This window comes from Hypomesus transpacificus, chromosome 3 (genome assembly GCF_021917145.1).
Source record: "Hypomesus transpacificus isolate Combined female chromosome 3, fHypTra1, whole genome shotgun sequence".
NCBI classification, from domain to species: Eukaryota; Metazoa; Chordata; class Actinopteri; order Osmeriformes; family Osmeridae; genus Hypomesus; species Hypomesus transpacificus.
Window position 1 is genome coordinate 8,519,464 of NC_061062.1, and position 28,000 is coordinate 8,547,463.

General features: G+C 48.5%; 2 protein-coding genes across 3 annotated transcripts in view; one reads left to right on the top strand and one right to left on the bottom strand.

The window, feature by feature from the left end:
• Window positions 1-18,909, bottom strand: part of efcab11 (EF-hand calcium binding domain 11) — a 27,631-nt gene extending 8,722 nt beyond the window's left edge. The window contains exons 1-5 of one of the 2 annotated variants that reach the window (XM_047045003.1): window positions 18,499-18,900; window positions 18,216-18,311; window positions 17,748-17,796; window positions 15,054-15,155; window positions 12,805-12,895 (exon numbers count right to left, since the gene is read on the bottom strand). In XM_047045003.1, the coding sequence (XP_046900959.1) occupies window positions 12,805-12,895; window positions 15,054-15,155; window positions 17,748-17,796; window positions 18,216-18,311; window positions 18,499-18,594 (434 nt within the window). In that variant the 5' untranslated portion in view covers window positions 18,595-18,900. Of the gene's footprint in view, window positions 1-12,804; window positions 12,896-15,053; window positions 15,156-17,747; window positions 17,797-18,215; window positions 18,312-18,498 lie in introns of both variants that reach the window. The other variant, XM_047045011.1, reaches the window with a different exon arrangement.
• LOC124489164 (immunoglobulin kappa light chain-like) lies at window positions 18,182-27,493 on the top strand. The gene is made up of 4 exons (XM_047051847.1): window positions 18,182-18,223; window positions 20,320-20,379; window positions 20,557-20,883; window positions 27,018-27,493. The coding sequence occupies exons 2-4, from the start codon at window positions 20,325-20,327 to the stop codon at window positions 27,350-27,352; spliced, it is 717 nt and encodes a 238-aa protein (XP_046907803.1). The 5' UTR covers window positions 18,182-18,223; window positions 20,320-20,324; the 3' UTR covers window positions 27,353-27,493.
• Window positions 27,494-28,000: the final 507 nt, after the last annotated feature.

Genomic DNA, 28,000 nt, shown 5'->3' on the forward strand with positions numbered 1-28,000 from the left:
CCAGCTTTGGTCCCTGAAGAGGCTATGGCAGACCTTTCTGTCTCCCACCCATATTTGCTGAGTGCTTCCACACTGATGCAGACACACACACACACACCTCGCGTTCAGCTCTGGTTTGCCATTTCTCAGCACCCCTGTAGGTATACTACACCACATCAATATGACAGATAAGCAATTCATGTCTTTATACCAAGGGGTGGGGGGGTCGGGGGTAACGTAAACTGCAAGATGAAGGTGCCACTGGAGAGGTATCGAAAAGTAGAATCAAGGTTGAGGGTTGAGGTTTGTGTACCAAAAACTGAGGCCCAAAGCACTTGACTATTTCAGATTCACAAAATCGAGGCAACCGATACATTAAAAATGAATCATGCCATATCTGAAATGTAAATAGACACACAGAAGTGCTCTCATAACGTATGGGTCAGCGAGATGGTCGTCTCTTATCTAACAACAGTATGGACAGGCCTGGTAAAGATAGCTTATACTGATAAGACTATGCCTCTATACCACCTACATACATACCATGCGCTCCTAGGACACATCTAGGGAATACAGGTGCATTGACTGATCTCCGATTGGACCCCCTTCATGTCTCGTTTGTGTTCAGGAACTGGGCACCTCTCCATGGCTATCTCTCTCCAAGTGTGTGTCACTGGGAATGTTCTTGATAAGGATGACACGAGGTTTGGGTATTCAAGATGGAGAGCAGAATTAATTGTCTTTGGATGGTTCTACGAAGCAGGACTACCAAACAGAAGACAAAGCGATTGTTTGCCGCCAAAGAGATTGGAAACTGACGGTCGCTTTTTTGATTTGCTATGGCACACCAAGCCAGGGAAATTTTTTTTCCAAAAGCTCTGTTTTGGTAGATTAGTCATTGGCATAGGAACCAGATTTGACTCCCCCCCACCCCCCCGCCCCCAATATTGGAATAAGTTGCACTCTTCCCATCCAAACATTACCACGGGCAGAAAAAGCTGCACATTTGAAACTTTTAGTTAGAAACCACATCAGACATTCAGTGCGTTTTGCCAGCACATCAGACAACCTTCCCATTTCATGCTATGTTTGAGTATCCGCCAATTCACCTTTCACCTCGCCGGAGCTTCTGGTTGGCTGAGCGAGGTTGCCTTTTCGCTAGCTTTGAACTTGAGATCAGTTAATGACTCGATTTGGGATGAGGTCATTTCGGCCTCATCTCAATGTTCCCCCTAAGGCCTAAGCCCCGAACCCTCACAGACTTCATTAACGTCGCCTGGTGAGCCGCAGCAAGGGCTCAGAATGGTATTTGGGATGGGACAGCACTTTGTAACATGACATTATCTTCATATGTAGGCCAGATTTTTGTTGACCATTCGTTGACACTCGCCAAAGTTAGCATTCAATCTTATGCTGCTGCTCGTTATAAGGAATGTGAGGTTTTGGTGGCATGCGTTTATTTAAGCAATAAGGTACGAGAGGCAGTATATTATCGTCAATGATGTACGGGTTCCAGGGTATTGTTAGGCCCGACGCGCAGCGGGGAGGGGGGGGGGGGGGTGAGGCGGTGGGGTGAGGCGGTACTTCATGCGTCCGGATTGGGCCCCCGGGGGGGGGGGGGGGGGGGGGGGGGACAGCAAAAGCCACCTCCCGGAAATGAGTCTCTGCAGGTTGGGATGTCTGCACCAGTACTTGTAGACAGTCTTTTTCTTCTGCAACCTTTTAGTTATTTTAAGTGCACACTAATATGGAACGCTCCCCTTTTAAGGTAAATGTAAAAAGGCGTACAGTACTTTATCGCTCAATAATGCACACCCCGGAACTCCCTCTCAACCAATCAGAATGCTTGATTTCATCCACCCGTATTATAATAAATTCTTAATCACTAATTACTAATTAACAAAACAAAACTTTTGGAAGAAACTTACCCTGGCTTGGTGTGCCATAATGGATTGCAAATGTGTAAAGAAAAAATTCACATTCAGAACACAGGTGCGTGAATATTTTCTGTGAATTTGTAAAAGCTCTACATGCTCTTATGTGATCGTTTTTGTATTTCTGTGAAAGTCACCTCACATATGATCACATTTTACAGTGAAAATGTAAAACTGTTCAGCCAAAAAGTGTTCATTATCATAGGCAGGCGGATACGACATCACATCACTGTGACTGTGAATGTAATATAAGAAGTTCTGAACAGACAAGGCTCGTAGAGCTACTAATTGTCATTAACATAAAGCACATAGGAAATATATGTGTCTTTGTCTCCACCAGTCTAACCAACTTTGTAATCCTCCCTCCCTCGTCTTTGACTCTCTCCTTCAACCTCTCAGAGCGGAGCATACACACAACCCAAAAATGCAGGGGGGACAACCAGCCGTCTCTCTCTCTCTTTCTCTCTCTGTCTCTCACACACACACACACACCGAGTACCACAAATGCGCAAGAACAATCACACATTTTTATCTACCAACATCACGAATGAAAATGTCTTTGGATAAACAAGTCTAGTTTGTCCCCCCCCCCCACACACACACACCCCCCCACATACACACACACAACCACACACACACCCACACACTGAAGGTATTCACACACAGTTTGCCCCCTCCTCTGGGAGAGTGGTCTTTATTATCACAGCCAGCCAGCTCACTGTTACCATGGTTCTGTTCGATGGATTAATCGCACAATTGAGTGGGTTTCTTCCCTCTGACCAGGAGACAAATATGTGTGTGTGTGCATAGAGTTCACAACAAGCGGACGCCTATGTACGAGTGTACGCGTGTGTCAAGTGTTTTACACACCCATATCATTGGTGTATCTATTTCAGTCAAACACACACACACACAAATACTCCATGGGAAGAGCACCTCAACAGCTCGTTCCCAACTCTTCTTGTTTCCAAGACAACAGCTCATACAGCTAGCCAGCCGGCACACACTAAAGCTCCCTGCCACCAAATCCTGTTTTAAACTGGGGCAAGACTTCTCCAGAATAGTAATAATAAGCATATTGTCGTTGTCCACATGAGTTATCTTTTCCTCCTCCTTTGAGAATCCCATAGCTCTGTGGTGACTACTTATCTACTGGCTTCTGAGACCCCCAAAAAACACGAAAAAGTCAAAATTGCTTTGTATGAGATAGTTTCGATTTCTTTTTTCGATTTCTTTTTTCATTCTACTCCTGAATTGAGGCAATGGTAACGATGTTTGACCCCCAAATGAATAACTGGGGGTTATTTGACCATGGATTTTTCTTGGCTGCCAATCAAGTCAGGCTTACTGATTTGTTCTAGTTGCCTATATTACATACACACACACGCGCACACCCACTGTAGAGCAGTCCTTAACAACAGGGAAACATTTAACAACATAAATGTTTCCCTGTACGGTCTACCCCCCTTTGCTCTCACTACGGAGACGGGTTCACAGCATATACATTATTTACACATGTAAATCAGCTTTCGCGTAACCCTCAAGCTGTGAAAAATGCTTTCCCGTCAAGAGTTGCTTAAGCTCCACTCTGAAGCCTGCCAATATCGGTCTGCATCGAGGAACACACCCCGTTCCTTTCGTGTCGAAGGAATCTGTGTCACAAAGGTGAGGCCTTAATGTGTGGAGGCATCGCATGTCTGACACACAAGCAGTGTTTCAAGGTGAAAACAAATGTCGATATTAAGCTGTACTCTGCATAGCCCAAAAGCTGAGGTCCTTTAGAGCCAGTTCAGGGTCTTACACCGAACCAACGAGACTGTGGAGAGGGGAGGAGTGAGGGCGGGGGGGGGTGGGGGGGTTTGGGGTGAAAAAAGAAGGACAAAGGTGTTTTAAGGGAGGGGAGAACAGGTATGGAGAGAAGAAACATTTTGCGTGGAAACCACCGATGGAGTAGAGAGTGGGCGGAAAAGTCCGGGAGGAGAGGAGGGGAAGACCGGGGGGGGGGGGGGGGGGGGGGCTGAAGAGGAGGGAGAGAGCCGAGCACGGCAGGATAAAGAGGTGGAGAGTCAGAGGAGGAGCACGTAGAGTGAAGGAGATAGGGGTTTGACTGCATGAGGCAGAGATTCAGTGAGGAGGGGGTGTGGGGTGGTAGTGAGGAGGGTTGATTGAAGTACTCCTGTTGTGACCTCTTGGGCAGGGTGCAAGACAAGAGGATGTGGCAGGCAGACTACTGGGTGCTTTAGTTCCAAGGGCTACTATGGCAACACTTTCACACACACACACACACACAGGACCCCCCCCCCCCCTCCATCCTCTGCCTTGTTAACTGAGGTGTCTGTGCAAACGCGCTTACACTGGCCAAAATATCCTGACGCTCGTGAAAATCTCTCGCCTAGCTACAACAACTTGTCAAAACACTGAAATCTGAGCTGTAGTAGTCATAGATGTAGTAGAATTGAACAGTCTTCCCTGTAATCGGTCATGTTTCCGTCTGAAACGTTATGACATTCCCAGAAAAAAACGTTGAAAGGAAGTATTTTGTGTAAGACCTCCCTTCTCTCACGGCCGGCAACAGTGGCAGGGCCAACTGACTCCAACCGAAATGATGTGTGTCTGACATGCTTCTGAGTCTATTTGGAATACAGCAAAATTCAACACACCATCTCATTGCTTAATATCTCAACACTCGCCAAAGACGATAGTCCTCAAACAGCAGTTGAGGAGAAAGGTCGATAAAGCGTGTCCAGCTGAACACCCAGGATGCTGTAAACTGCCTTGGATGCTGAATCAGTGGAAAGGACTGGTTCCCTTAAAAATGTATCTTGAGGCACTTATAAGTGCACTTATAAAAAGTACATTGTATTACGCACAAGATCATTTAGCAGACTCTTTGGTTCAAAGCAACGTACAAATAGTGTTATTAGTAAGTGCAGTGAATAAACAGTACATTTGTGCACCACAAGCTAACAAAACATTTTAGCATAGGACGTTGAGATTTGTTTTGCATATAGCTCGTGAAGATTCCTTTCGTGAAACCCTCATTGGAATAAAGCAGCGGCGAACCATGTCGAGACAATGTTGACGATGCGACAATGTTGAAATGAAAGTTGAGGAGGTGCCGCAGTAGCTAGCTACCATCAACAGGGAACGCGCTTTTCATTTGAGACACCACCGCACGCAACGGGCGCAGGCCAAAGCTGTGGCCAAACCCTGTTTCAGCCCGGCGCCTCCACACCTCATCCCTCCATCCCCTCCTCCCTGGGGAGAAGCAGGAGGCGACTGACCTTCGGAGGACGAGCATCTCACACGGCGCCGAGGCCGCGTGACACTGACCAAGCAGAATTACCCAATCAGCATAGACCTCCTGGCGAGATCAAAGACACGGCCATCACTCCTCTGGGAGAGCGGCTTACGGAGGGAGGGAGAGAGAGAGAGAGAGAAAATGAGGGGGGATGAAAGCGAGGGAAATAAAGAGGAGAGAGAAAGGAAGGGCCACAATGAGAGAGGAGGACATGAGAGGAGGAGGCTATTTTTTGCATGAGGGGGAGAAATATTGAATTGAAAGAGAAACGGGAGGTAAAACTGCAGGGTGAGAGAGCGTGTTGGGGTGGGAATGAGAGAGCGAGCAGAGAGATAAAGTGAGAACAAAAAAAAAACCTATGAAGCTGTATGACCCCTGATTTTCAGTTGGTTGCGTTGATAGATTCTTCATTGTAGACCCCACAGGGCAGAGGGGAGCGAGTCCTTAGATTTCTTTTCTTTTTTTTTTTTGCTTAAGTCCTTCAATTCTGAGGAAGTGTGACTCAAGTGGCCTGGACAGCCCTCCAAGCCCTTGGCCGCCCTCTTAGAAGCTTTGCACATTACAAACACACACACACACACACACACAGACACACACACATTAACATAGGCAAGTGCACACGCACACACATTCATACATACCCACAGACACACACACACACACAGTAAGAGGGACATTATGAAAGGCTCAAGTACTTCTTGTTCAAAGAAGTGTAACGGCAAATGTCAACTGTGGCATTGGAGAGAGTGCTCTTCATCCAGAGCCTTAAGAATGAAACATCAAACAGAGGAGCTTCCTTTACGTGCGTGCCTGCCTGCCATGTTCGCTTGCCTGTGCACAACATGTGTGCGGTATGCACACATGCCCATGAGTGAGTAAGCAGGAGAACGAAGAACTGGACAATTCCCTTTCTGGAAACCATGGTATCTTTCTCTGTTAAGCTTGCTGGACTCATTCTTGCCCAGCAACCCTAAGTAGACATGGGTATGTATTTTCGAGGAACTCGAAGAACTGTTTGTCATGGAGTTTTGGATAGAGACTGTGTGTGTGTGGCATGCCAAGACCAGACAAGAAGTGAAGAGACGCACGCAGCGACTGCCCAGCGCAGGTCACATCCCTGCCATCACTTCTTTTCAGCATCAAAGGATACTCACTCTCTCTTACACACACACAAAGGAAGTCACTGTTACGCCACACGGTCCGCGCTTAAGCACAGCCATTGACAAACAAAGCTCACAGGTACTTTCCTTTTTTGGACACGTTTGCTTTATCACCGCTGACCTCTCTCTCTCTCTCTCTCACAGACACGGACAGACCTTCCTTCCTTATTAAATAATGTATTTGTTTATTTTAATCCCTTCTTCCTTCGGGGTACCTCCAATCATTCCCTTTGATAAGCATCTTTCCCCACAGGTAAGATTAGAGAAGAGAGAGAGAGGGTAAGGGAATGGAGGACAGAGAGAGGGACAGCGAGGTTGACAGATTGAATGAGGGAATGAAACGTAGACGTCACTCGTCTCCAATTGCTTCATGCGGCAACCTGAGCCAATCACTGCGGCTAATGGCAACGGAGCTCGATAAAGAGCGGAACATTTGCCCCCCCCCCCCCCGCCTTTCACTTTTGTTACCGTTTAAGGACCTACGGGATATGTGTAGCTAATTCCTATCAGGCTCTCCGATCTACTCATCAGATGGGAGAATACGGCAGCTTCATGCTGGTTTGTAATGCTTTTCCTTTCTCCTCGGTGGAGAGTGGAGGGAGAGAGAGAAAGAGAGAGAGAGAGAGAGAGAGAGAGAGAGACTGGAGGGGGGGGACAGAGAGACAAAGTGAGAAAGAGACCTTAAAACCACGAGTCAGGTAAACAGCATGATCTGCACCTTGTTATCGTGTCTCACACCTATTAAACACACACAAGCTGTAGGAAACAGTGCATGAAACTGTCTACTGTAAATAGTGCAAATGCAGAGGCATGTCAACTCGCAAAAACACATGGATATAGGCTACCTACCACACACACACACAGAAAACCCACACATACACACATACCTCATTATAATTCATGCAAGGTAGAAGGATGTCAGTGATGGCTGGCGCAATCATCATGGGTTCTCTTTACAGTAGACTGGGCAACTCCCAGAGGTTTAACCTCATTTCGGTTCACCTATCATCCCTATCAAACCGTGTGTGTGTGTGTGTGTATGTGTGTGTGTGTGAGAGGGAGAGAGTGAGTGAGCATGTGGATATATAATGAAGACAAATGATATATTCCCCAAAAAATGCTTACCAATTGAAATGAAGCAAGAGCCACAAAGTGATCAACCATACCATTTAGAGCCGCCGTCTTAACTGTTTCATTTCAGCTTCTGAAATACGCTTTCCCTCCTCTCTAATCAAGATTAGACTTCAGGGCCATCAGCGGAGTCGCACCAATCAATTAACCGCAGCGTCAGACCAACCACTGATATCAACCAATCAATTAAGGGGCAGAGGATAACAGAGGAGTTGTCGTGACGTGCACACAGATTGAGGGCGGGAAGTACATGGCCCATGGTTTGACTCATCCAGGTGAAGAAAAAATAAAAAAACGATATAGCTATCCACATTAATGTAGCTACCGGGCAAACTGGATTTGCTGGAAATAGATTTAAATATCCATGTTAATGCAGCGAATAATTTGGCTGCTGGCTGGAGAGTCAGCAGGTAACGGCAAAAATTGGCGTTTATCCCAAAATAACGGAGCGATGGAATGGCGATAAATCTGAAAGGATGTGAGAGAGAGAGAGAGATCGAGCACATTTCTGCAAAACTGAGCGATAATTTAAAATGAGGGGGGGGGGGGGGGGGGGGTTGAGTAAATACGCAAATTGAAATTGTTATTAAACAAACAGGATGTCCTGTATGACTGACCGGGGTAGAGATGAGGATTGAGGCAAAGCAGATTCAAATGAAGACAATCTGTGTGTTGGAGGAATGAAAGACAAAATCTCCTCTAAAGGATGAGCTCCTGCCATCATCAGCTCACACTCGTCTGTGTGTGTGTGTGTGTGTGCCATCCAGGGAGCGTCATTCAGTCTCCCACAAAGGCACTGTAATGACCCACTGATACGGGGGCTAAAGGAAAAGGGCAAACTCTAAATGGAGCGTAGGTGCACTCACACCGAGGGGAGAGAAGCCTTATCTGCTACGGATCAGTCATCACCTTCTTTGTCCTCCCTCTCGTTTGCTTTTTTCTTGTCTCTGTTCCACACTCATACTCCTCTAATGTGTTCCGTTCCTAGTTTATTTGACAACTCCAGGTACTGTATGTTGGAATACCTGGTCATGCACCTCTTCAACGGATATGCTTCTCCGGGTCCGGTCGTTCGACCAACTTGGCGGTTCCCAATATGAATTTCTTAATCCTCCAGTCGGAAATGTTATATCATTCGTCATTCTGAAGTCGGCACAAATTCGGTCACTAAGAGAGAGACTTTGGGGATGTCCTTCAACAGGGATATCTATATGTGAGGTCTCCTTTCTTTCTCCCCCCCCCTGTGTAAGTCTTACACCTACCTCTCCACCCCACCTCCCCTATCACGCTCCCTCGTGTCCCTCGTGACAGTCTCGTGGAGGGTCTTCCATTGTCAGCAACTCAATTGAAACCATACGGAGAACATACACACTTGAGAGCGGAAGAGGGTTAGGAAATGGGAAAGAGATACAAAGTGGAAAAGGGATGTCGGCTGTCGGAGAAAAGAAGGGGAAAGAGGAATGGGAGGGGGGGGGGGAAGGGGATAGGGGCACAAAGTTTGAGATGGTACTCCGAGTAACCTCCTGTTATAGCTTGGAGGGGAGAGAGTTGGGGGGAACACATTTGCATGCATGTTTCCGCGTGTCCCTCCTCTGTGTCGTTAAATGGGGTACGAGCCGCGAAGAAGTTTAATTAAAGAACGCTTGATTAATTCCTCAAACTCCATTTCGAACGATTAGGAGGCCATCAAAGAGATAAGTTTGCGCGCACACACTCCACACAGAGGAGTGTGTCCATACACACAAATACACACACACACACACACACACATGCACAGTAAACAACTACTAACAACATAAACGCTCAAGATCTGTGCTCTGCAGATATAACAAATCTGTTTCCGCGCCTGCCGTTGACAAACATGAAAGCACTCACCATTATCTGCTTTCCACGCAATTCATTTAGGTTTCCGGTGTCAGATGTTGGAATTGACGTGATTGTGACAAAAAAAGGATATAAACCTCACATCTGAGGCTGTCATATCTTACCTAATATCACCAGAAGTGTGGAATACTGTACTGCTTCACAGGAGAACTTCCCTTGAAGACAGGTTAGCTAGCAGTTGGCCACGGTGGTCCCCTCAGGGGCCAAAAGTGTCTGCAAATCTTTCGCCTTTCCGTTGCTCTTAATTGAGCGCTTAATGTCACTGGCTGGCTAGGGACCCATATGTACCATGGCTTCTAATGCCTAAGTATGACACTAATTAGAAAGGGGGAGGCTTGAGAGATGAAGAGCCCTTAAGGAGTTGGACAGACCTGCGATGAATTCCCTCCCCCCCAAAAAAAGACTTGAGAAAAACAGTCGCAACGGCCATTTTCAAGTCATGTTCCTCTCCTCAGTTCCTAGTGAGTGGATGTTTGGTGGATATGCTTTCACCTTTCTAGTGTCTCTCTCTTGTGTCCATACCTAGGACGAAAAGTGTGAACACAACAAATGCTTAGGCCCATGAAAAAAAAACGTAATGAAATGAATGCTCGTGTTATTAGGGAACCCCTTAATAATCGCCGCCATGTCTGCTATGCCCTCTTGAGTCAACTCCTTGCCCTAGGCTAGGGGTAATGAGAAGAGGGCAGGGGTTTGATATGGAATCGGGCCAAGGTTGACAAGGACAGAGCTGTAAAACAGTGTCGGGGAGAGTGTGTGTGTGTGTGTGTGGGGGGGGGGGGGGGTTAAGCAAGAATGTCTTTAGAAAATGCTCCTCGTCGCTCTCACCATTCCTCCCCCCCCCAACCTGTGCACCCCTCCCCTGCCGCACTCATTCTCTCTCTGTCTGGCTCATCGCCTTTGGCTGGACCGTGGATGGCGGGCTACCATAAGGCTGAACTGAGGCGAGGAGACTGCAGATGGGGGGACACAAAGCCTGAAACAAGGTGAGGCAAGAAGAGAGCAGAAGGAGAGAGAGAGAGACAGAGAGAGAGAGACAGAGACAGAGACAGAGAGAGAGAGAGAGAGAGAGAGAGAGAGAGAGAGAGAGAGAGAGAGAGAGAGAGAGAGAGAGAGAACATGGTGGAGAGAGAGAAAGAAGGCGAGGGGAAACAAGAATGAGAGAAAAATAAGAAGAGAGATAGGGAAACAGAAGGAAATACAAAGAAAGAGAGAGAAGGAGAAACTGGGTGTAAAGAGGAAAGGAGGGGAGAGATGGCAACAATGCGAGATGGTGAGAAAGCAGAGAGAAAAAGATTCTCTCCCGGTTCCTTCGCCCTCCTCTCTCAGAGAAAGCGGGCACAGTGTCAGGTGTTTAACAGAGCAGCGATGACTGATAGTTGCTCTGGAAACAGTGAAGAAAGCAAGACAGGGGGAGGAAGGCGGAGGGGGAGGTGGTGGGTGAGAGGTAGAATACACGGCGGGGCTCGACAAAACACGGGGAAAAAAGGGGAGAGTGAACCCAGACGAAGGAGAGAAAGTAAGACGGAGAGAGGGAGAGCGAAAGAGAGGGGACAAAGGAATGCGAGGGAAAGAGACAAAAAGCTGGCCGGAGGAATGAAGGAGGGAGAGAGAGAGACGGGGATATAAACAACCGCAGGAGAACCCCTCCAGCGTGCGATGGCAGTCGCCAGCAGCGGCTGCGTGGCCTCGTTGCCATGGCGACAGGAGCCGGGGCGTGCTCGCCAGTTAGCGAGTTAGCGGCAGGCTGCGAGAGCGCGGCTGTGTCGTCGCACGGCCGTAAATCTGGAGCATGTAAAAGAGGTGGCGGGCGGGCGCCGTTAATGTGCGTGTGCGTGTGTGCCTCTGAGCGTGTGTGCGAGTGGTGTGTGTCTGTGGGGAATCGAAGGAGAGTTTGAGGGAAGGGTGGAAGTGCATCGTAATGTGTGCAGTGCTTTCAAAGTGAAAAAAATACAAAGTGAGAAAGTGTGAGTGAGTTATGGTGTAAAAGCCTAAGCAGACCTCGCTCGCTCTTCAATGGTCATGACAAAGAACAAGTACAGTGTTTATCCCTTTTCTCATGAAAAGACGGGGGAAAATGCACATTCACACACACCACAATGGACAGAAATTGTTTTTTCTTTGAGTGGATTAGTTGAATTCTTTGGAAAAGATGTGCCTTTACGTTGCTTTAACATGATTTTGCAAAAAATAAAAAATACGATCCTGTGCATGTTGTTATAACCCTACTGTATGTTTGTCCCATCTCATGTTCAAGATAAAAAGCCCTTGTATATACATCTTGTCCTTGCTTATGCCCATATAGAAATGTGACCAAAGCCCTTTCTTTTTCACACAATTTCTCAATATCACAGGCTATCGAATACACACATAAGCAGTAAACATGACAAAATAATCATATCCCCAAAAGTGCACAGGAGCGCACACACGGAAACCGCTAGTCTGGAGGCTCTTTTAGGAGGAACTCCGGCATTTTCTCTCTCTCTCGCTCACCCCTAGATACCTCTTTCTATCCCTCCCTCTCCTTCTCGGCAAGTGTTATTTTTTATCACTTTGGAGTTATAATCTGGACTAAACACTGCCCTGGGCAAGCCGATAAACTTCACACACACACACTATCTTCTCAGATCTCAAATGGATTTTTTGAGGGGTTTGTTTCCCCACTTTTCGCAAACCGCATTTTCCTCCCTCCTCATCTTGGCTTCTTCCTTCCTCGCTCGCCCTCCGTGTCCCCCTCCTCCCGGCTGGCTCCCCATATTCCCAGCATCAAAGGTGACTGAGAGGGAAAGCATCAGTGGGACCTACAGCTCTCCAGCTGTTAGAAAGATACACTAGATAGCAGAGAAAGGCCACCAATTCGGAACGAGTCGCGGGTTCAAATGTTCCTGATGCAATAGCCAAAGCTGGGACCTGTGACCTGTGCCTGCACGCCATACACCTGCCTTCCTGCCATCAGAGAAAGAGGTCAGGGCTGGCCTGCGGTCTGCCGTCTACCACAAACACACTTTTCATCCCACCTCGAGTCAGGTGACGAGTGTCAAAAAGATGCAGAACTACGAAAGGTAGTTCTGGCCTACAAGAGCCAAATAAATCAGATCTCAGAGCGCTAGGGTGTTTGTGCATTTATATGCAGGCCTGTGTTGTGAATCTGATGAATGGTATCAACCTCTCTGAAGCCACGTGGATGCAGGCGGTCCGGGGCTGGCATTTATCTTGAGACGTTTGCCCTCAGACTTTCCTTTACTGTAGATGCTCTCCACAGACGTTCCCCTTACACGTTCCCCTTACACGTTCCCCTTACACGTTCCCCTTACACGTTCCCCTTACACGTTTCCCTTACACGTTCCCCTTACACGTTCCCCTTACACGTTTCCCTTACACGTTCCCCTTCCACGTTCCCTCTCTGCGTTCCCACCTGAAAGCCTCCAGTGCAGTTCTTTCAGGGAGGGCAGGGGCCACTTGTTTGAAAGCCGTCTGGAAGTCCTCAAGCTTCAGGAAGCCTCGACCTAGTGACAGACAAAAACATGCTGTAGTCAGGAGTTGATTTGTGTCTATCAGCACTTGTGTGTGTGTGTGTGTGCGTTTGAGTAGGACACAGTGGGGGATGGAGAGTTGTGTGAACCCTTTGATTAGGTGGAGGTGGTATGACTTTGTGTGTGTGTTTGTGTGTGTTTGTGTTTATGTGTGGGTGACGATGACTCAGACGGTGCAGTCTAGTTGCCCTGTCTTTCAGGATATGGTAATGTACACATGTATTATTCCAGACTGGCATTATTCTGGTGCGCTTGTCTGAAAGATGTCATCAACTATTGATGCGGATTAACTATTGATAGGCATTAAGAGTGCTCCAATCTTTGTGTGCCAGGAAATGCATGCACCCACTCACTCGTTTGCAAGAACACACGAAGCATGAAACACAACACTGCTTCTCTCTCGTTCACACAAGCACAAAAAAGAAATGTGCGCAATCTTTCGCTTTGACACGTATACCCACACATAAGTGGAGCACAATTCAACCGACCGAATGATGGTCCGGGTGTGTAAATCCAAATTCAGCACTCACACAATGGAGCTATCTGCCCCGAGTGTGCGAGCCTAAAAAGTGTCTGAAAGGATGGAGAGCGAATGAGGACCACCAGTCAATCTCACTGCTAATTGAGAGCAGCGCTGCTCAATCCCAGCTCGATAACACCAGACACACACACACGCGCACAAACAAAGATATCACCGCGCAACACGTGCCGGACACACAAACACTCGAGGCTCACATCGCCCGATGGTGGGTATCCATCAGGGAGAGGCAGACAGAGGGAGAAAGGGGGAGAAGGAGAGAGAGAGAGAGAGAGAGAGAGAGAGAGAGAGAGAGAGAGAGAGACAGGGCGAAAGACGGAGGCAAGTCAGGGAGAATGGGCCTGACGGAGCTACGTCCCTCGTCATGGCTCGGTTCCGTCGGTTCCGTTTCGAACAGGTATTAAACGAGCCCGACCGTCTCCGACACAAAAGGTCCTCGTCTGTAATGGAGGCTGAGCGGGGGGGTTAATGAAGAGAGGTCCCTGGGCCTTTGACAACAGATTTAATCATGGCAGTCACACACACACACACACTCACCCACACACAAAGTTGCATTGCATCCCCGCAGACAGACAGTGTCTCACACACAGGAACACACTGCCACATGAACACGCCGTACTGTACACACTCCCCTGACTATAAATTGGGGGAACCAAATTAATTGGATAATTATACTCCCACCTCCCGGTAGACCAGGCCGGAAACAGCTGCTGTAAAACTCAAATAAAACCACCTAGCTTCTATTCCACCGCCTCTCGGGGGGTCTCCCTTTAAGGTTTCACTCCCCCCCCCCCACAGAATAACAGTGAGTGTGTGTGTGTGTGTGTGTGTGTGTGTGTGTGTGTGTGTGTGTGTGTGTGCAGAAGTCAGTCAGGAGTCTCAGTAAGTCAAACCTTCATATCATCATCAGAGAACTCTAAGCCTTGACACAAAAAGAGGGCATATAATGCAAAGATGAAAAAAGACACAAAAGTATGTACGGTTATGTTCTCTATTCAAATACACATGCGCGCGCACACACTCCACCTTTTCAGAGCTTGGGGCAAACAGTGAGGGCACCACAGGTACACGCAGGAACACAACACCCATTCCCAGTGGCTGGGAATCGGGCACTGCAGAAAAGCATCGAGGCTGACACCAATGAGCCCTCAGAGGACAAGGAGAGGAGAGAGGCCCCGCTTCAACCCCAGGAGCTACGGCTTGGCGCCCCTCTCTGGTCAAGGGGGGACACTGCGCTCTCGTTCCCACCAGCTGGGAAGCTCCCATCCGCTCGGCCAGTGGCTTGGGGTCGAGTCGTGGGCAGAAAAAGTGGCAGCGAAAGCGCCGTTGAGGGTGATGTCTAACAAACTGCGGAAACGTCCTTAATCCCCAACGAGGAATGATGCGGGTCGGAAGACGTGGGAAAGCAGAAAGGAACGAGAGGGACAACGAGAGAGAGAGAGGGAGAGACAACGAGAGAGAGAGAGGGAGAGACAAGATCGAGACAGAGACAGAGGCAAAGGGAGAGAGATGGAGGGCAGAGAGAGAGATCCAGAGAGAGCTGGTAGGGAGGAAGAGAGAGGGGGAGAGGAGGAGACTTTGGAGTGAACATACAGTGAATATCAAAGGCGTTGAAGATCTGCCTCGTCTTGTCGTAAGGATCCTCCCCTGACAACTTCCTCCCCATGAGGGGTACGAACCGCTCCAGAGAGACACCTTGGAGGGAGAGCGAGAGAGAGAGAGAGAGAGAGAGAGAGAGAGAGAGAGAGAGAGAGAGAGTGGGTGCGTAAGTGAGAAATATGGTTTGAGCAATCGAATAAGTGGAAAAGTGATCTAGTGAGTGAATGGGTGCGCGGGGTCTAGTGATGAGTCATCCTTATATCTCTTTAATCCCTATCAAGTCAGCTCACTCAAATATCAAAGACGGCCCCACAAAAATAGTCTCCTCGTGTTCTGAGACACACACGTGCACGGCTGACGTGCTAAATGTCCGCTCCACCAATCCAGACAGTCCAGCTAGCTTGGCAACTTCTCCCTCTCTCTCTTTCTCTCTCTCTCTCTCTTTCTTTCTCTTTCTTTTTCTCTCTCACACACACACACACACACACACACTCCCCGCAAACCAGGCGGAGTGTCTCTGGCAGTGAATGAAAGCCAGCCAGGGCAGCATGCTGTGGGGCTTTGTAAAAGACACATTTCACATCTCCGTTTCTCTCCCCTTAAAAGAGGAGAGAGAGACAGACGGAGAGAGAGAGACAGAGAGAGAGAGACGGAGAGAGAGAGACAGAGAGAGAGACACGGAGACAGAGAGAGAGAGATAAAGAGAGAGAGAGAGATAAAGAGAGACAGAGAGAGAAAAAGAGAGACAGAGAGAGAACAGAGAGGCAGAGTGGGACACTGAAATGGATCCGTCACATGGAAGAAAGGTGCCATTGGGGTGGTCTCTGCTGCCGACTACCCTAACAATGCAGAGTTTCCATTGCACGACCATGCACACACCTGGATATACATGTTCAACCTCCCCATTAAACCAGTCTTTGTCAGGACTGTGACACTTCACGGCACGTCAAACCCACGGCCCGCGTTTGAGCCTGCCCTGAGGTCGTGCATCACGCTTCTCCAGAATGAAGAAGACCAGCGCTCTTCGTGTCATCCGTTTTGTCAGGAGAAGGTTGTGTTTGCGTGCGTCGTCTGCCCGCAGACGAGAGGCAGGGACAGCTTTGGAGCTAATCCACCCTCACACCGCTCTACCCCAAAGACCACCTCCACCGACACAACGTAATCACTCGGAGCACAGGAGGGGAAACCCGTTTAATTCACTACCTCCTTCGCGCGCTCCGAGCCTAATTTAATGGATGGTGGAATATTTCGTCACAGACACACACACACAAGTATATTGACAGATGCAGAAAATGTACACATATATATACACACGCGCGCACACACACACACACAAATGCTAACCCGATTACCTCCCTTCTAGTCCTGTAGGCCAGGATACAAAGGAGGGTTAGCTCCAGGCTTGGAACCAGGTTCACAATGACTTCCCAATTTGGGTCTTCCACCGTTTAACGTCTTATCGTGAAAAGGCTCGCCGTCTCGCCAACTGTCTCCCTTCTCTGGTGCCTTGTTCCATCTTGTCAAAGGCACCTTTTGGAAGGCTGTGTGCTCAGCATTGATACAATCTCAGTCCCCACCGCAGTCCTTCAGTGGGGAAGGATTTATTTTAATTGCTGGAAATGGTTCAAACGATGACATGGATATCTATTTGAAAAGAGAAGCCGTTCTTATTTTTTTTTTTTCATCTTGTGTCATTCTATTTTTCTACTCATCTAACCCTACGGCCTGCTTATACTACGACCGCTAATGCAACAGACAACCTAGCACTACGACTGCAATTACCATACTGCTATTGCAATAACAAATGTCTCTACTACAACCAATACCACGGCTACTGCAGCAACTTGTCAACAACATCTAAAACAATGTAAAAAAAAAAAAAAAAAGGCTGCGCATGAAAAGCACAGCAGAAGGTCGAAGGATCAGAAGTGTACGAGCAGTTCCTGAAAAATGAACCGTTCCTGAACTTTCAACAACGTAGCTCCGCGACACGCACTGACGGGAGTCGTTCACGCCGGCTACAGGCTGAGTCTCCCGCTTCAGCTGGCTGGCTATAAGTGGGCCGGTGATGAACAGCGCATGAAACCATAATGACGTTTAAACTGCAGGCGCGCCATAAATTAGCCTCAAAAAAGCCACTGAAGCTGTCTGAGGACGCCCTGAGGCGTGGGGTGTGTGTGTGCGCGTGTGCGTAGACTGTGCCACTATCTCTCTCAAATTAAATACTGTCTCAATGGCATTTTCTGGTATACCTTGGGCCGGGGGTATATCTTCCTGTTCCTTATTTTTAGTACAGAGTCTTGAACAGACACATGCCAGGGAGTAGGCTACATGCACACAAACACAAAATACAATCACACAAATCTGCATTCACACACACGCACGGAGGAGAGAGTTGAGTGCAGCAGGAGAACATCAAGATGGAGCCTTTTTGTATATTATCATAAATCTACACATCAAGGCTACACAAGTTGAAAGTGTCGGCTATGTAGGCCTGTATGATAATATTATGCATTTCACAGTGGCACATTCAACATACACTTGTGTTTCCTCATTCTGTCAAAACAAGTCGTCATTGTAGGCTACTTTAAAGGCTGAGTGGTAAAACAAATGATAGTATACTCCAAGACAGAAGTAATAACTGGTATGGTAATAACTGTGTGTTTAAATGCAGTATCATAGCCTTACCTGGTGAATTTGCTGCTTGGTCTTGACTCATTAAAATGGTTGTTTCTGACTGTAATTAAAATGTACAACAAATCATCTACAGTGTTGGAAGGATAAACAACTTATCACAAATTAATGTTTCTGCAGTGCTCAGCTACTGTTAGATAATAACATTCTTTCACAGTAAATAGAAAGCAGTGGCATGTCTCTTCAGACTAAAAGACAACGGCGTCCTCTTGTGGGCAGAATTCAACATTACAGGGAAGTTAACCAAAGGCTACTACCACGCTGTGGTTCGCCAAATAAACAAACCTGGCCTTTGAGGTACGAATAGGGAAACAATGACATACAGTATACATAATAGGAGAAGAAAGGGGGTGTTCCAATGTAAACTTTCTTTCTTTCTTAAACACATACGGAGTTATTTTTCTGCGCGCTAGGACGAGACAGCAACCCGTCACGCCAGTGTTGCTTTTCAACATTTCTTACTTTTGATGGTTTGTATCCAAACAGCATAACGACAGCAACCTTCATGTCTTCTCTGCTCAGGTAACCTTTCCCTTCTTGGTCACAAAGCCGGAAGACCTTTACAGAAAAAGCCACAAACACCAATAATTGATTTGCAAAGCCAAGGCTCAGGAATACATTGATAAACTAGTCCTGGTTTACAGTACTAATTGTTAGACTATTCTTTTGCCGTAAACTTGAGGGGTACCCTTGTAAGTACAATACAGTAGCATTATTCCAGACACGAAACGTGACCTCTATTTACCGTGTCTATGTTTTTCTTGTCAGTGTCAGTGATCACCCTTCGATTGCCAATGGTTTTCGAGAAATAAGTCATTGTTTTCACAAGAAAATCAAACATGCACACTGGCAAGTAATGCTAACTTGGGCTGTTTGGTTTTGATTGCACTTCCTGGTTTGGAAGGTGTGCGTTCGTTGCTGTGGTAACCAGTCCCGCCTCCTCTTTTTTTTTAATCCGCGCTGCAGGTACCAACAGATTTCATTTCTCAGAGAAAGAGACATGCATTGATTGGTTGAAAAGCAGATGAATGGTTTCATTCGGAAATGCTCGGTACACTTGAAAATAATTGAATCACTGGTTTGTTCTAATTCTCTCACACTCTTTTCAACAACTTGGACAAACTAAGAAAGAACTAAAATTGCTTGTAAAGACTTACAGATAGTTCTCTTATACTAATAAATAGATTGTAATCATATGTATCAGATAAATAAATAAATAGATTGTAGATAAATAGATTGTAATCATATGTATCAGATATTGACAATTCTTGATCTGATTTCATTTAGGCTACAAGCCAATTAGATAATGGCTGTACACAGACTCATCCATCAGCCCATCCCTACAGTATACACCCAATCAAACTTATGCATACATAATGTACGTCCATCCATTCACATCAATATCTTGGACATAGAATGACCTTAAAGCAAACTCTATGTTAGTGTTGTAACATCCTCCACTTCTGCCTCCCAGTGGTAGCCAGCCTGTCTGTGCACAGGAGTCTGTGAGGTGGGCATGGCTCCTATCTCACTCCCTCAGTCTGCACATCTGACTCCATCTGGTCATCAGCCTGGCAGCATATCAACCCTGGTTGGCCAGTCACTCATGGCCAGATCGGTTCTTAAAACGACATGGTAGTTCTTTTGCGACCACTCTGTTTGTATTTTTCATAGTATCATAGTACTCCTGGTTCCCTGTTTGTTCTAACACTAATTTACTGTGGTTCACATGCCTCTCGTTTCCCATCTGCTTGCCTGCCTATACCTGCCTGCCCTGCCCGTTACTCCTGCCCTGCCTGTCATTCCACTGTCTCTCTATCTGCCATTAAATAAGCCTTTACTTTACTGTATTTCTTTAATGAGCTTTGGCCCAATGGGTTTCGCCCCCCCTTAACATGTGCAAGTACTTCTGTGCGTGCAGGTCCGGTCCAGTTGTCAGAGCCGTGGGGTATTTTGGGCTCACAGGAGTGCTGTGGGTACTCCCCTTGACAGACATACTGAGACAACAGCTGCTCTATAGAGAGCATAGAGAAGAAAGAGGAAATGAAATACAGTACACACACACACACACACAGACACATTTGAGGGGACAAAGGGACTCAACCGCTTGCATTGATTGTGCATGTTACATGCATTTTTTGTACACAATTGTGTAAGTGTTAAGCCTAAAGTTTGGCGCCACTTAATTGGGACTCACTTAATGTTTTCTTGGATAGTGTTGAGGAGACAACTATTTTCAAGTCATTTTTTCATTCAGTTAATTGTGATTTTAATTCAAACTGAATACCCTATATCCCACATTGAACAGGCGTTTTTCCATGTACTTTTTTTTGGAGAAGTGAAACATGAAACTAACCCTAAACCATCGTCAAACTGTCTTTACTATGCATATGTGGGTGTGTGTGTGCGTGTGTGACTAGCAGCAAAAGAAAGAGAGAGAGACTGTTCGTGCTTGAGTGACTGTTTCAGTCCAACTCACTGCCCTTTTATAGGGAGTGGTAGATTGAGAGCTTATCTGCAGTGAAGACTGATCTCTTCCAGTGATATCAGAATCTTCTCCCTCCAGAATAGATGACAATGGTCCTGTCTACTGTCTCTCTCACTGCCCTGCTTCTGACCCTGACTGGTAAGACTGCTGTACCAATAATCATATTTTGATGTCTGATATCAGAACAATGTTATTATTAAATGGTCTGTGATGCTAAAACTTCCTTGCCAAAGGCAATATTTAAAGGTTGCTTGGATATGTTGCATTAAGAAACACGATTTTCTCTCCCAATCCTTTTATAATCTGTGTCCACAGGTTACAGGCCCGCTGTAATCACACAAGATAAGTCCATCTCCGTCACCCTGGGGGCCATTGTGAAAATCCCATGTAGCATTGACAATGACTGGGTATTGACCTGGTACCAACAGAAGCCTGGAGATGGCCCCAAATTTTTACTTGTCATTGAAAATCAGAGAGCATCTGGGTTGCCGAGCAGGTTCACATCTTCGGGAACCCGAAGCACCACCCAGTATCTACACATCAACGGAGTGCTGGCAGAAGACGAGGCAGTGTATCACTGTGGTGGACATCAGTGTTATAAATGGATTGGTACCTTATACAAAAACCTACCACAGCACCAAAGTGGATTATAAACGTTTACATGCAGCCTCAGAACGGATACTATGCTGTTTTGGACTGAGTTAACATTGGGACTGCACTTGCAATCTACTTTTTAACTGTTAGATAGCTTATTATTGGGTTTAAGCTACTCGTGAGTAACTCTCATGAAGACACAGAGCCTGCATGGGCAACGTTCTTCTCTAGGGAGGTTTTTGTATTGGTGTGTATCACCGTGCATCCAAAAACTATTTTGGAGGCGGCACCGAATTACTTATAAGCAAGTAAACATTTTAGGTATAACATTCCAAATAATAGACGGTTGGATATGAATTCTACTTTTTTATATACAAAGTGTGTTTTATATGATTTTATAAATTTTTTATTTTTGCATCTTTTTGCCATGGAATGTTTTCTAAGTTACAAGCTATATTCAAACTATGCCTAGCTCCTGCATGTATTTTGTTGCTGTTTGGTTCATATATCTACATAATCCTTCAGTTTTCTAAACTTGTATTAACTGCATGCAACAGTTATACTGTGCAAATGTATTACATGTATGAATGAGATTATTGAATGAACATATTGTAGCGACCCACGGATTGGTCGCGTGTTAACTCGCGCTGTTGGCGCAAAGGATTGTGGGTGGCACAATTCACATACTTGTTTCATGTTTGGTTAATGTTGTATGCATGTTTGAGCTGAGTGTTGTTGTTCTGTCAATTAGGTTTGTCAGTGGATGATGTATGGATATTAGTAACTATAAGTTATCGTTGTTGCCATAACTGTGAATTGTATGTGAGTTAATGACTTGTTGTTGGCATTCACATGTGATTGGTGGTGTAGTAGTAAAACCTGTAGTCGAGCGGTGTATGGGGCACAGGATAAAAAGGTCTTCTTCTCTGCGTCCGATTATTACGCATCCACTCCAATATAGACCCCTAGCGCCATCGTTACATTGGTGTCAGAAGTGGGATGGCGCAACCACGCAGGATGGAGGAAGAAATCGCAGATCTTGAAGAGACCATTAAGAGGACTCAGCTACACCTGGAGAAACGTAGGCTGAAGATGGAGCGTTCCAGGGCAAGAACGTCGTCCCACGCTGATGGGTCCAGTGTGCCACGGCCTTGTCGCCCCCTAGAGGCCGGGAGTGGAACCACAGAACACACAGTCATAGCTGTGGACATCCAACCTGACCTACCTGGGGCGTCCCCACAGGTGGATGTTGGGGCCATCCTGCCCCGTTCCACTGCCATGCCAAGAACACCAGCGAAGGTGCCCAAGTTCAATGGAGAGACGCTCCTGGAGCCATATCTTGCCCAGTTCCAGTTGGCAGTGTGGCATGGTGGTTGGAGCAGCGAGGAAGCCGCCACTCATCTTGCCCTGGCGCTGGAGGGAAATGCGCTGCAGGTGCTCCTGGATCTGACCCCGGGAGAACAGCGGAACCTGGAGACCTTGACCGGGGCCTTGGAGAGGCGGTTCGGGCAGCCACCATTCCCTGACCAGAGTAGGGACAGGCTAGCCAGCTGTCGCCGCCAGGAGGGAGGGAGTTTGGGCGCTTTCGCCGCAGATATCCAGCTCTACGTCCGCCATGGCTATCCAATGTTCGACGCCGCTGCAAGAGGGGAGCTGGCTCTCCATGCATTCCTCAAGGGGCTTATGCCAGAGCAGCTACGCCAGCATGTGCGTCTCTCCATGCCCAGAACCCTGGAGGGGGCTCTTCAAGAAGCGGTACGGGCAGAGGCGGTGCTCTGCACTCAGGCTGCCCCACGGCTGTCCCTTCCACACGTCCGGGCCATCGACTGTGAGGGTGAGGAGGCCGAGCCAGTTTGTCAGGTGCAGTTTCAGCGGCGGCCAGCCCCAGCTGGGAACCGTCGACCTCGATCCACTCTTCGGTGCTATCGTTGTGACGAACCTGGTCACATTGCCCGTGACTGCCCAGCACCAGTCTCCAGAGCACCACAGCAGACGGGAAACGACGGGGGGGTGGCGCAGTGAGGGGCCCGCCACCCCAATCGTTGGCCCCTCCCTTAAGCCAAGAACTGTTGATTGGTCGTGTAGGCAACACTAAGGGACTGTATTTGGACTGCTGGCTTGATGGCCAACCCTGCCAAGCTCTAGTAGACACGGGGTCTACCGTCTCACTGGTGCGTCCTGGCGTCCTTCCAGGAACCATGGGGACGCTCTCCGGCGCATGGGCAAAGTCAGACACGAACCTGGTGACGGTGACGGGAGAAGGCTGCTACAAAGGGGAAGAAGCATCTGCGGATCCAGGCTGGGAACCAGGAGGCGGAGCACGAGTTCTGGCTTGCCAATATTCAGGACTCGTGCATTATCGGCCTGGACCTGTTGTCCCGTTGGGGTGCCTATGTTGATGTCCTGAGGGCAGCCATCACCCTTGGTGGGGAGACTGTGGCGCTCCAGGCCGGCCAGGACAAGAACACAAAGGTCAGAGACCAGCAAGCCAGCTGCCAAACAGCTGCCACCAGCGACTCCATGCCAGGTCAGCCTACCAACCATACATCGGCGGAGACGTCTGAGGCGGTGAGGGAACTCTGCCGCCGCAGCAGTGATGGCCTTGACCAACAGCAGTGCGGCCAGTTGAGGCACCTCCTAGAGGACTATGCAGATATCTTTGCAGCAAAGGATGAGGACTGTAGGCGGACGGGGTTGGTTCAGCATTCCATTGACACCGGTACCGCCCAACCCATCCGCCTGCGGCCTCACCGGCTGGCCCTCGGCAAGCGACAGGTGGCAGAAGACAAAGTTAGGGAGATGGCTGCTGCTGGGGTAATTGAGCCCTCTGACAGTCCGTGGGCCGCACCAGCTGTCCTGGTTCGAAAAAAGAATGACAGCTGGCGGTTCTGCGTGGACTATCGACGTCTCAACGCGGTGACCAAGAAGGACTCTTACCCCCTCCCTCGCATAGATGACGCCCTCGACCATATCACAGGCTCCAGCTGGTTCAGTTCCCTTGATCTGCGTAGTGGCTACTGGCAGGTGGAGTTGGCCCCTGACGCACGACCAAAGACTGCCTTTACCATTGGACAGGGACTGTGGCAGTTTCGTGTTATGCCGTTTGGACTCTGTAATGCACCAGCGACGTTCGAACGGCTGATGGAGAGGGTACTGGCTGAAATACCACGGAGTCGTTGTGTGGTATACCTGGATGACCTGCTGGTGCATGCCAGCGACTTTGACCGAGCCCTGGGTAACCTGCAAGAGGTCTTTGAAGCCATTCGTCAGGCTGGGTTGCGGTTGAACCCTGCCAAGTGTCGCCTGCTGACAAGAGAAACGCAGTTCTTGGGCCATGTGGTCAGCGCGCACGGGGTAGCTACCGACCCCGCTAAGGTGGCCGCAGTCCAGAATTGGCCACCCCCTGCCAACGTCACCGAACTGCGGAGCTTCTTGGGCCTGGCGTCCTATTACCGGCGTTTCGTCCGGGGCTTCGCCACGATTGCCAAACCCCTCCATCGACTGACTGACAAGGGACAGCCCTTTGACTGGGACGACGTGTGTGCCGGAGCCTTCACCCAGCTAAAAACTGACCTTACCGAGGCTCCCATTTTGGCCTACCCAGATGCGGAACAGCCCTTCATCGTGGACACTGATGCCAGCAACGTGGGAGTTGGCGCCGTACTGTCCCAGAGTGTTGGAGGGGTGGAGCGCGCAGTAGCCTACTTTAGCCGCACTCTGAACCGAGCTGAAAGGAACTACTGTGTGACCCGGCGTGAGCTGCTGGCAGTGGTCCTGGCACTGCGACAATTCCGGCCGTACCTGCATGGCAGCCATTTCCTTGTGCGCACCGATCATGCTTCCCTTACCTGGCTGTTGAACTTTAAGAACCCGGAGGGCCAGGTGGCTCGCTGGCTGGAGGCCCTACAGGAGTATGACTTCGAGATCCAGCATCGACCAGGGCGGTTGCATGCTAATGCTGATGCCCTCTCCCGCCGCCCCTGTGCAGTCTTGGAATGTCGGTATTGCCAACGACAAGAGGAGCGGGACCAACCACTGACGGTGGCAGCCATTCAGACAGCTGACTGCGAGGGGAGTTCTCCATGGACCTCCGCTCAGCTGCAACAATGCCAGGAGGCCGATGCAACCTTGGCGGTGGTAATCAACTGGCTGGCGACGGGGCGGCGTCCCGAATGGACAGAAGTGTCTGCCCACGGACCGGAGGTTAAGGCTTACCAATCACAGTGGGGCAACTTGGAGCTCCATGACGGGCTGGTGCACCGGAGGTGGAAAGCTCCTGGCCGGGGAAGCGACCTCCTACAGCTGCTGGTACCCCGTGAACTCCGCCAACAGGTCCTTCAGACCGTCCATGGCTCGGTGGGGGCGGGGCACTACGGCATCGCCAAGACCCTCCGCCGCCTCAGGGGCCGATTCTATTGGCCAGGTTGTCGACGGGACGTGGAGCTGTATGTGCACTGCTGTGACCTTTGCACTGCTAAGAAAGGGCCAACGCAGCGCTCCCATGCCCCATTGCAGCAGTACCTGGTGGGGGCTCCGATGGAGCGAGTAGCGGTGGACATACTTGGGCCCTTTCCAGCGACTGATTCCGGCAACCGCTACGTCCTCGTGGCCATGGATTATTTCACCAAATGGCCGGAGGCATACGCGGTGCCGGATCAGAGTGCCACCACAACTGCGGAAAGGCTGGTAGAGGAGATGTTTGCCCGCTTCGGGGTCCCTGCGGAACTCCATAGTGACCAGGGGCGGAACTTCGAGTCCCAGGTCTTTAGCGAGGTCTGCCGACGGCTGGGAGTATCCAAGACGAGGACGACACCTCTCCACCCTCAGAGCGATGGGCTGGTGGAGCGGTTCAACCGCACCCTGGCTACCCAGCTCGCCATCCTGACCAGCCAACATCAGCGGGACTGGGATCGCCACCTGCCCCTGGTCCTGTGGTCGTACCGGACGGCCGTCCAGGAGTCCAGCCAGTGCACACCAGCTGCCCTCATGTTTGGGCGGGAATTACGGACACCGGTGGACTTGGTTTTCGGGACCCCGCCCGAGCCGGAGATTGCTGGAGGAAAGGAGATGGATTACTACCGGAGGTTGATAGATCGCCTCCAAGTAGTCCATGAGTACGCTCGTCAGGCCCAGGCTAACTCTGGGGTGCGGCAGAAAAGAGCCTACGACACCCGGTGTCGGAAGCTGACCTTCAAGCCCAGTGACAAGGTCTGGGTGTATTGCCCTACTCGTAAGAAGGGGGTGTCACCCAAGCTATGCAGTCACTGGCAGGGGCCCAGTGAAGTTATGGAACGGGTTTCTGAGGTGGTGTATCGGGTGCGCATGCCTGGTCGGGGGCGTGTGGTGGTGCTGCACCAGGACAGACTATCACCATATCGCCCGCTTGCTCCAGAGACGGGTGGAGCAGAGAACGACACCAGCGGCACCATTCCCACTGGACAATGTAACCCCCCCCCTATGGCACCTTCTACCAGTCCCAGGAGGCCAACTCGGCGGCGGTTACGGCCAGGACACTTAAGAGACTACCTGTTGGGTGATGGGGTTGTCGGGGACGACTGACCCCTCAGGTGGGGGCTATGTAGCGACCCACGGATTGGTCGCGTGTTAACTCGCGCTGTTGGCGCAAAGGATTGTGGGTGGCACAATTCACATACTTGTTTCATGTTTGGTTAATGTTGTATGCATGTTTGAGCTGAGTGTTGTTGTTCTGTCAATTAGGTTTGTCAGTGGATGATGTAGGGATATTAGTAACTATAAGTTATCGTTGTTGCCATAACTGTGAATTGTATGTGAGTTAATGACTTGTTGTTGGCATTCACATGTGATTGGTGGTGTAGTAATAAAACCTGTAGTCGAGCGGTGTATGGGACACAGGATAAAAAGGTCTTCTTCTCTGCGTCCGATTATTACGCATCCACTCCAATATAGACCCCTAGCGCCATCGTTACAATATTAACATGGTCTCTCATTTCCCGGTTTGCAGACATAGACAACTTTGTATATCTGTAGTACATTGCAATTATTATTTGTTTCCCTTTTTTATCACATTTTTTTATCACATAGTCCGACTTGGCGTAAATGTACTTTTTTCAACAAATTTAGAGATCAGATCTCCTAAAGCTGTTTTAGAATTATTTACCACATTGTTTTAATAATGTGATTTTCCCATCTGTCTTCTTCAGCAAACCGTCCTCCGTCCACCCCCACTCTGGTTCTGATGGCCCCAACCCAGGCACCTCTCTCTGGGGACAGCACCGCCTTGGTGTGCCTGGCTCGGGCCTTCTACCCTGACGATGCTATCGTGACCTGGTCCGAGAACGGAGGCACTGTGACTGGCACTGAGGTCCAGACAGGTGTGTCCCAACGGCAAGCTGACGCCACGTACAAGCTCAGCAGTGTCCTCACCCTGACCTCCGCACGCTGGAGCTCCGGACACACCTTCACCTGCCAGCTGACTCACTCCTCACTGAGCAGCCCGCTGAGCAAGAGTGTGATCAGTGACCAGTGTGTCGGCTGAGAGAGATCCATTTGTGCGACCCGTCATGGTCCACACGTTTACCTCCTTTTTATTTCCTGTAGGTGAACATTTGAATGTTGTAGTCAATGGAAGCCTCTAGTTTTCCAAATTGGTGTTGCAAGTAAAGTTCTGCCTACTGCTGCCCAGGGTTATTTCAATAAATCACATTTGAAAACGATCAAAGTGTCTTTTCATTATTATCATTTTCAATTGTTGATGAATAAATGTGAATGATGATATATGTGATATGTTCATAGCAATGCTATAGGTGGGTACCCAGATGAGTTAAATGGCAGCAAACAAAGTTATCTGCAGTAGAGGCTGTAGTAAGATTAGTGGTATTTCAACAAACTAGTGCCAATTTAGCAGTCGGACACATATCAATCAGTACAAATTGTAAATAGGCAAAATACAACTATTACATCTCAGGCTTTTAAAAAATGTATTTTTTTATTATTATCAGTGATTTAAATTACGAAATGAACCAACACTGTAATATATATATATTTATATTGCTGTTTTTGTTTGTTTTGAATCATTTTAAACAATTAAAGCATTTGGGGAATAAAGAAGGAAATCTAGTTTGAAAATACATACATTAGATGACATACAGTCAAAGATCTACAGTTCATGGCTTTTCTACCAAGG

Coding starts and splice junctions, on each gene's coding strand:
- LOC124489164 (XM_047051847.1), top strand. CDS start 20,325: ATGACAATGGTCCTGTCTACTGTCTCTCTCACTGCCCTGCTTCTGACC. Junction 20,380..20,556: donor CCTGCTTCTGACCCTGACTG/GTAAGACTGCTG, acceptor CTGTGTCCACAG/GTTACAGGCCCGCTGTAATC. Junction 20,884..27,017: donor AAACCTACCACAGCACCAAA/GTGGATTATAAA, acceptor TGTCTTCTTCAG/CAAACCGTCCTCCGTCCACC.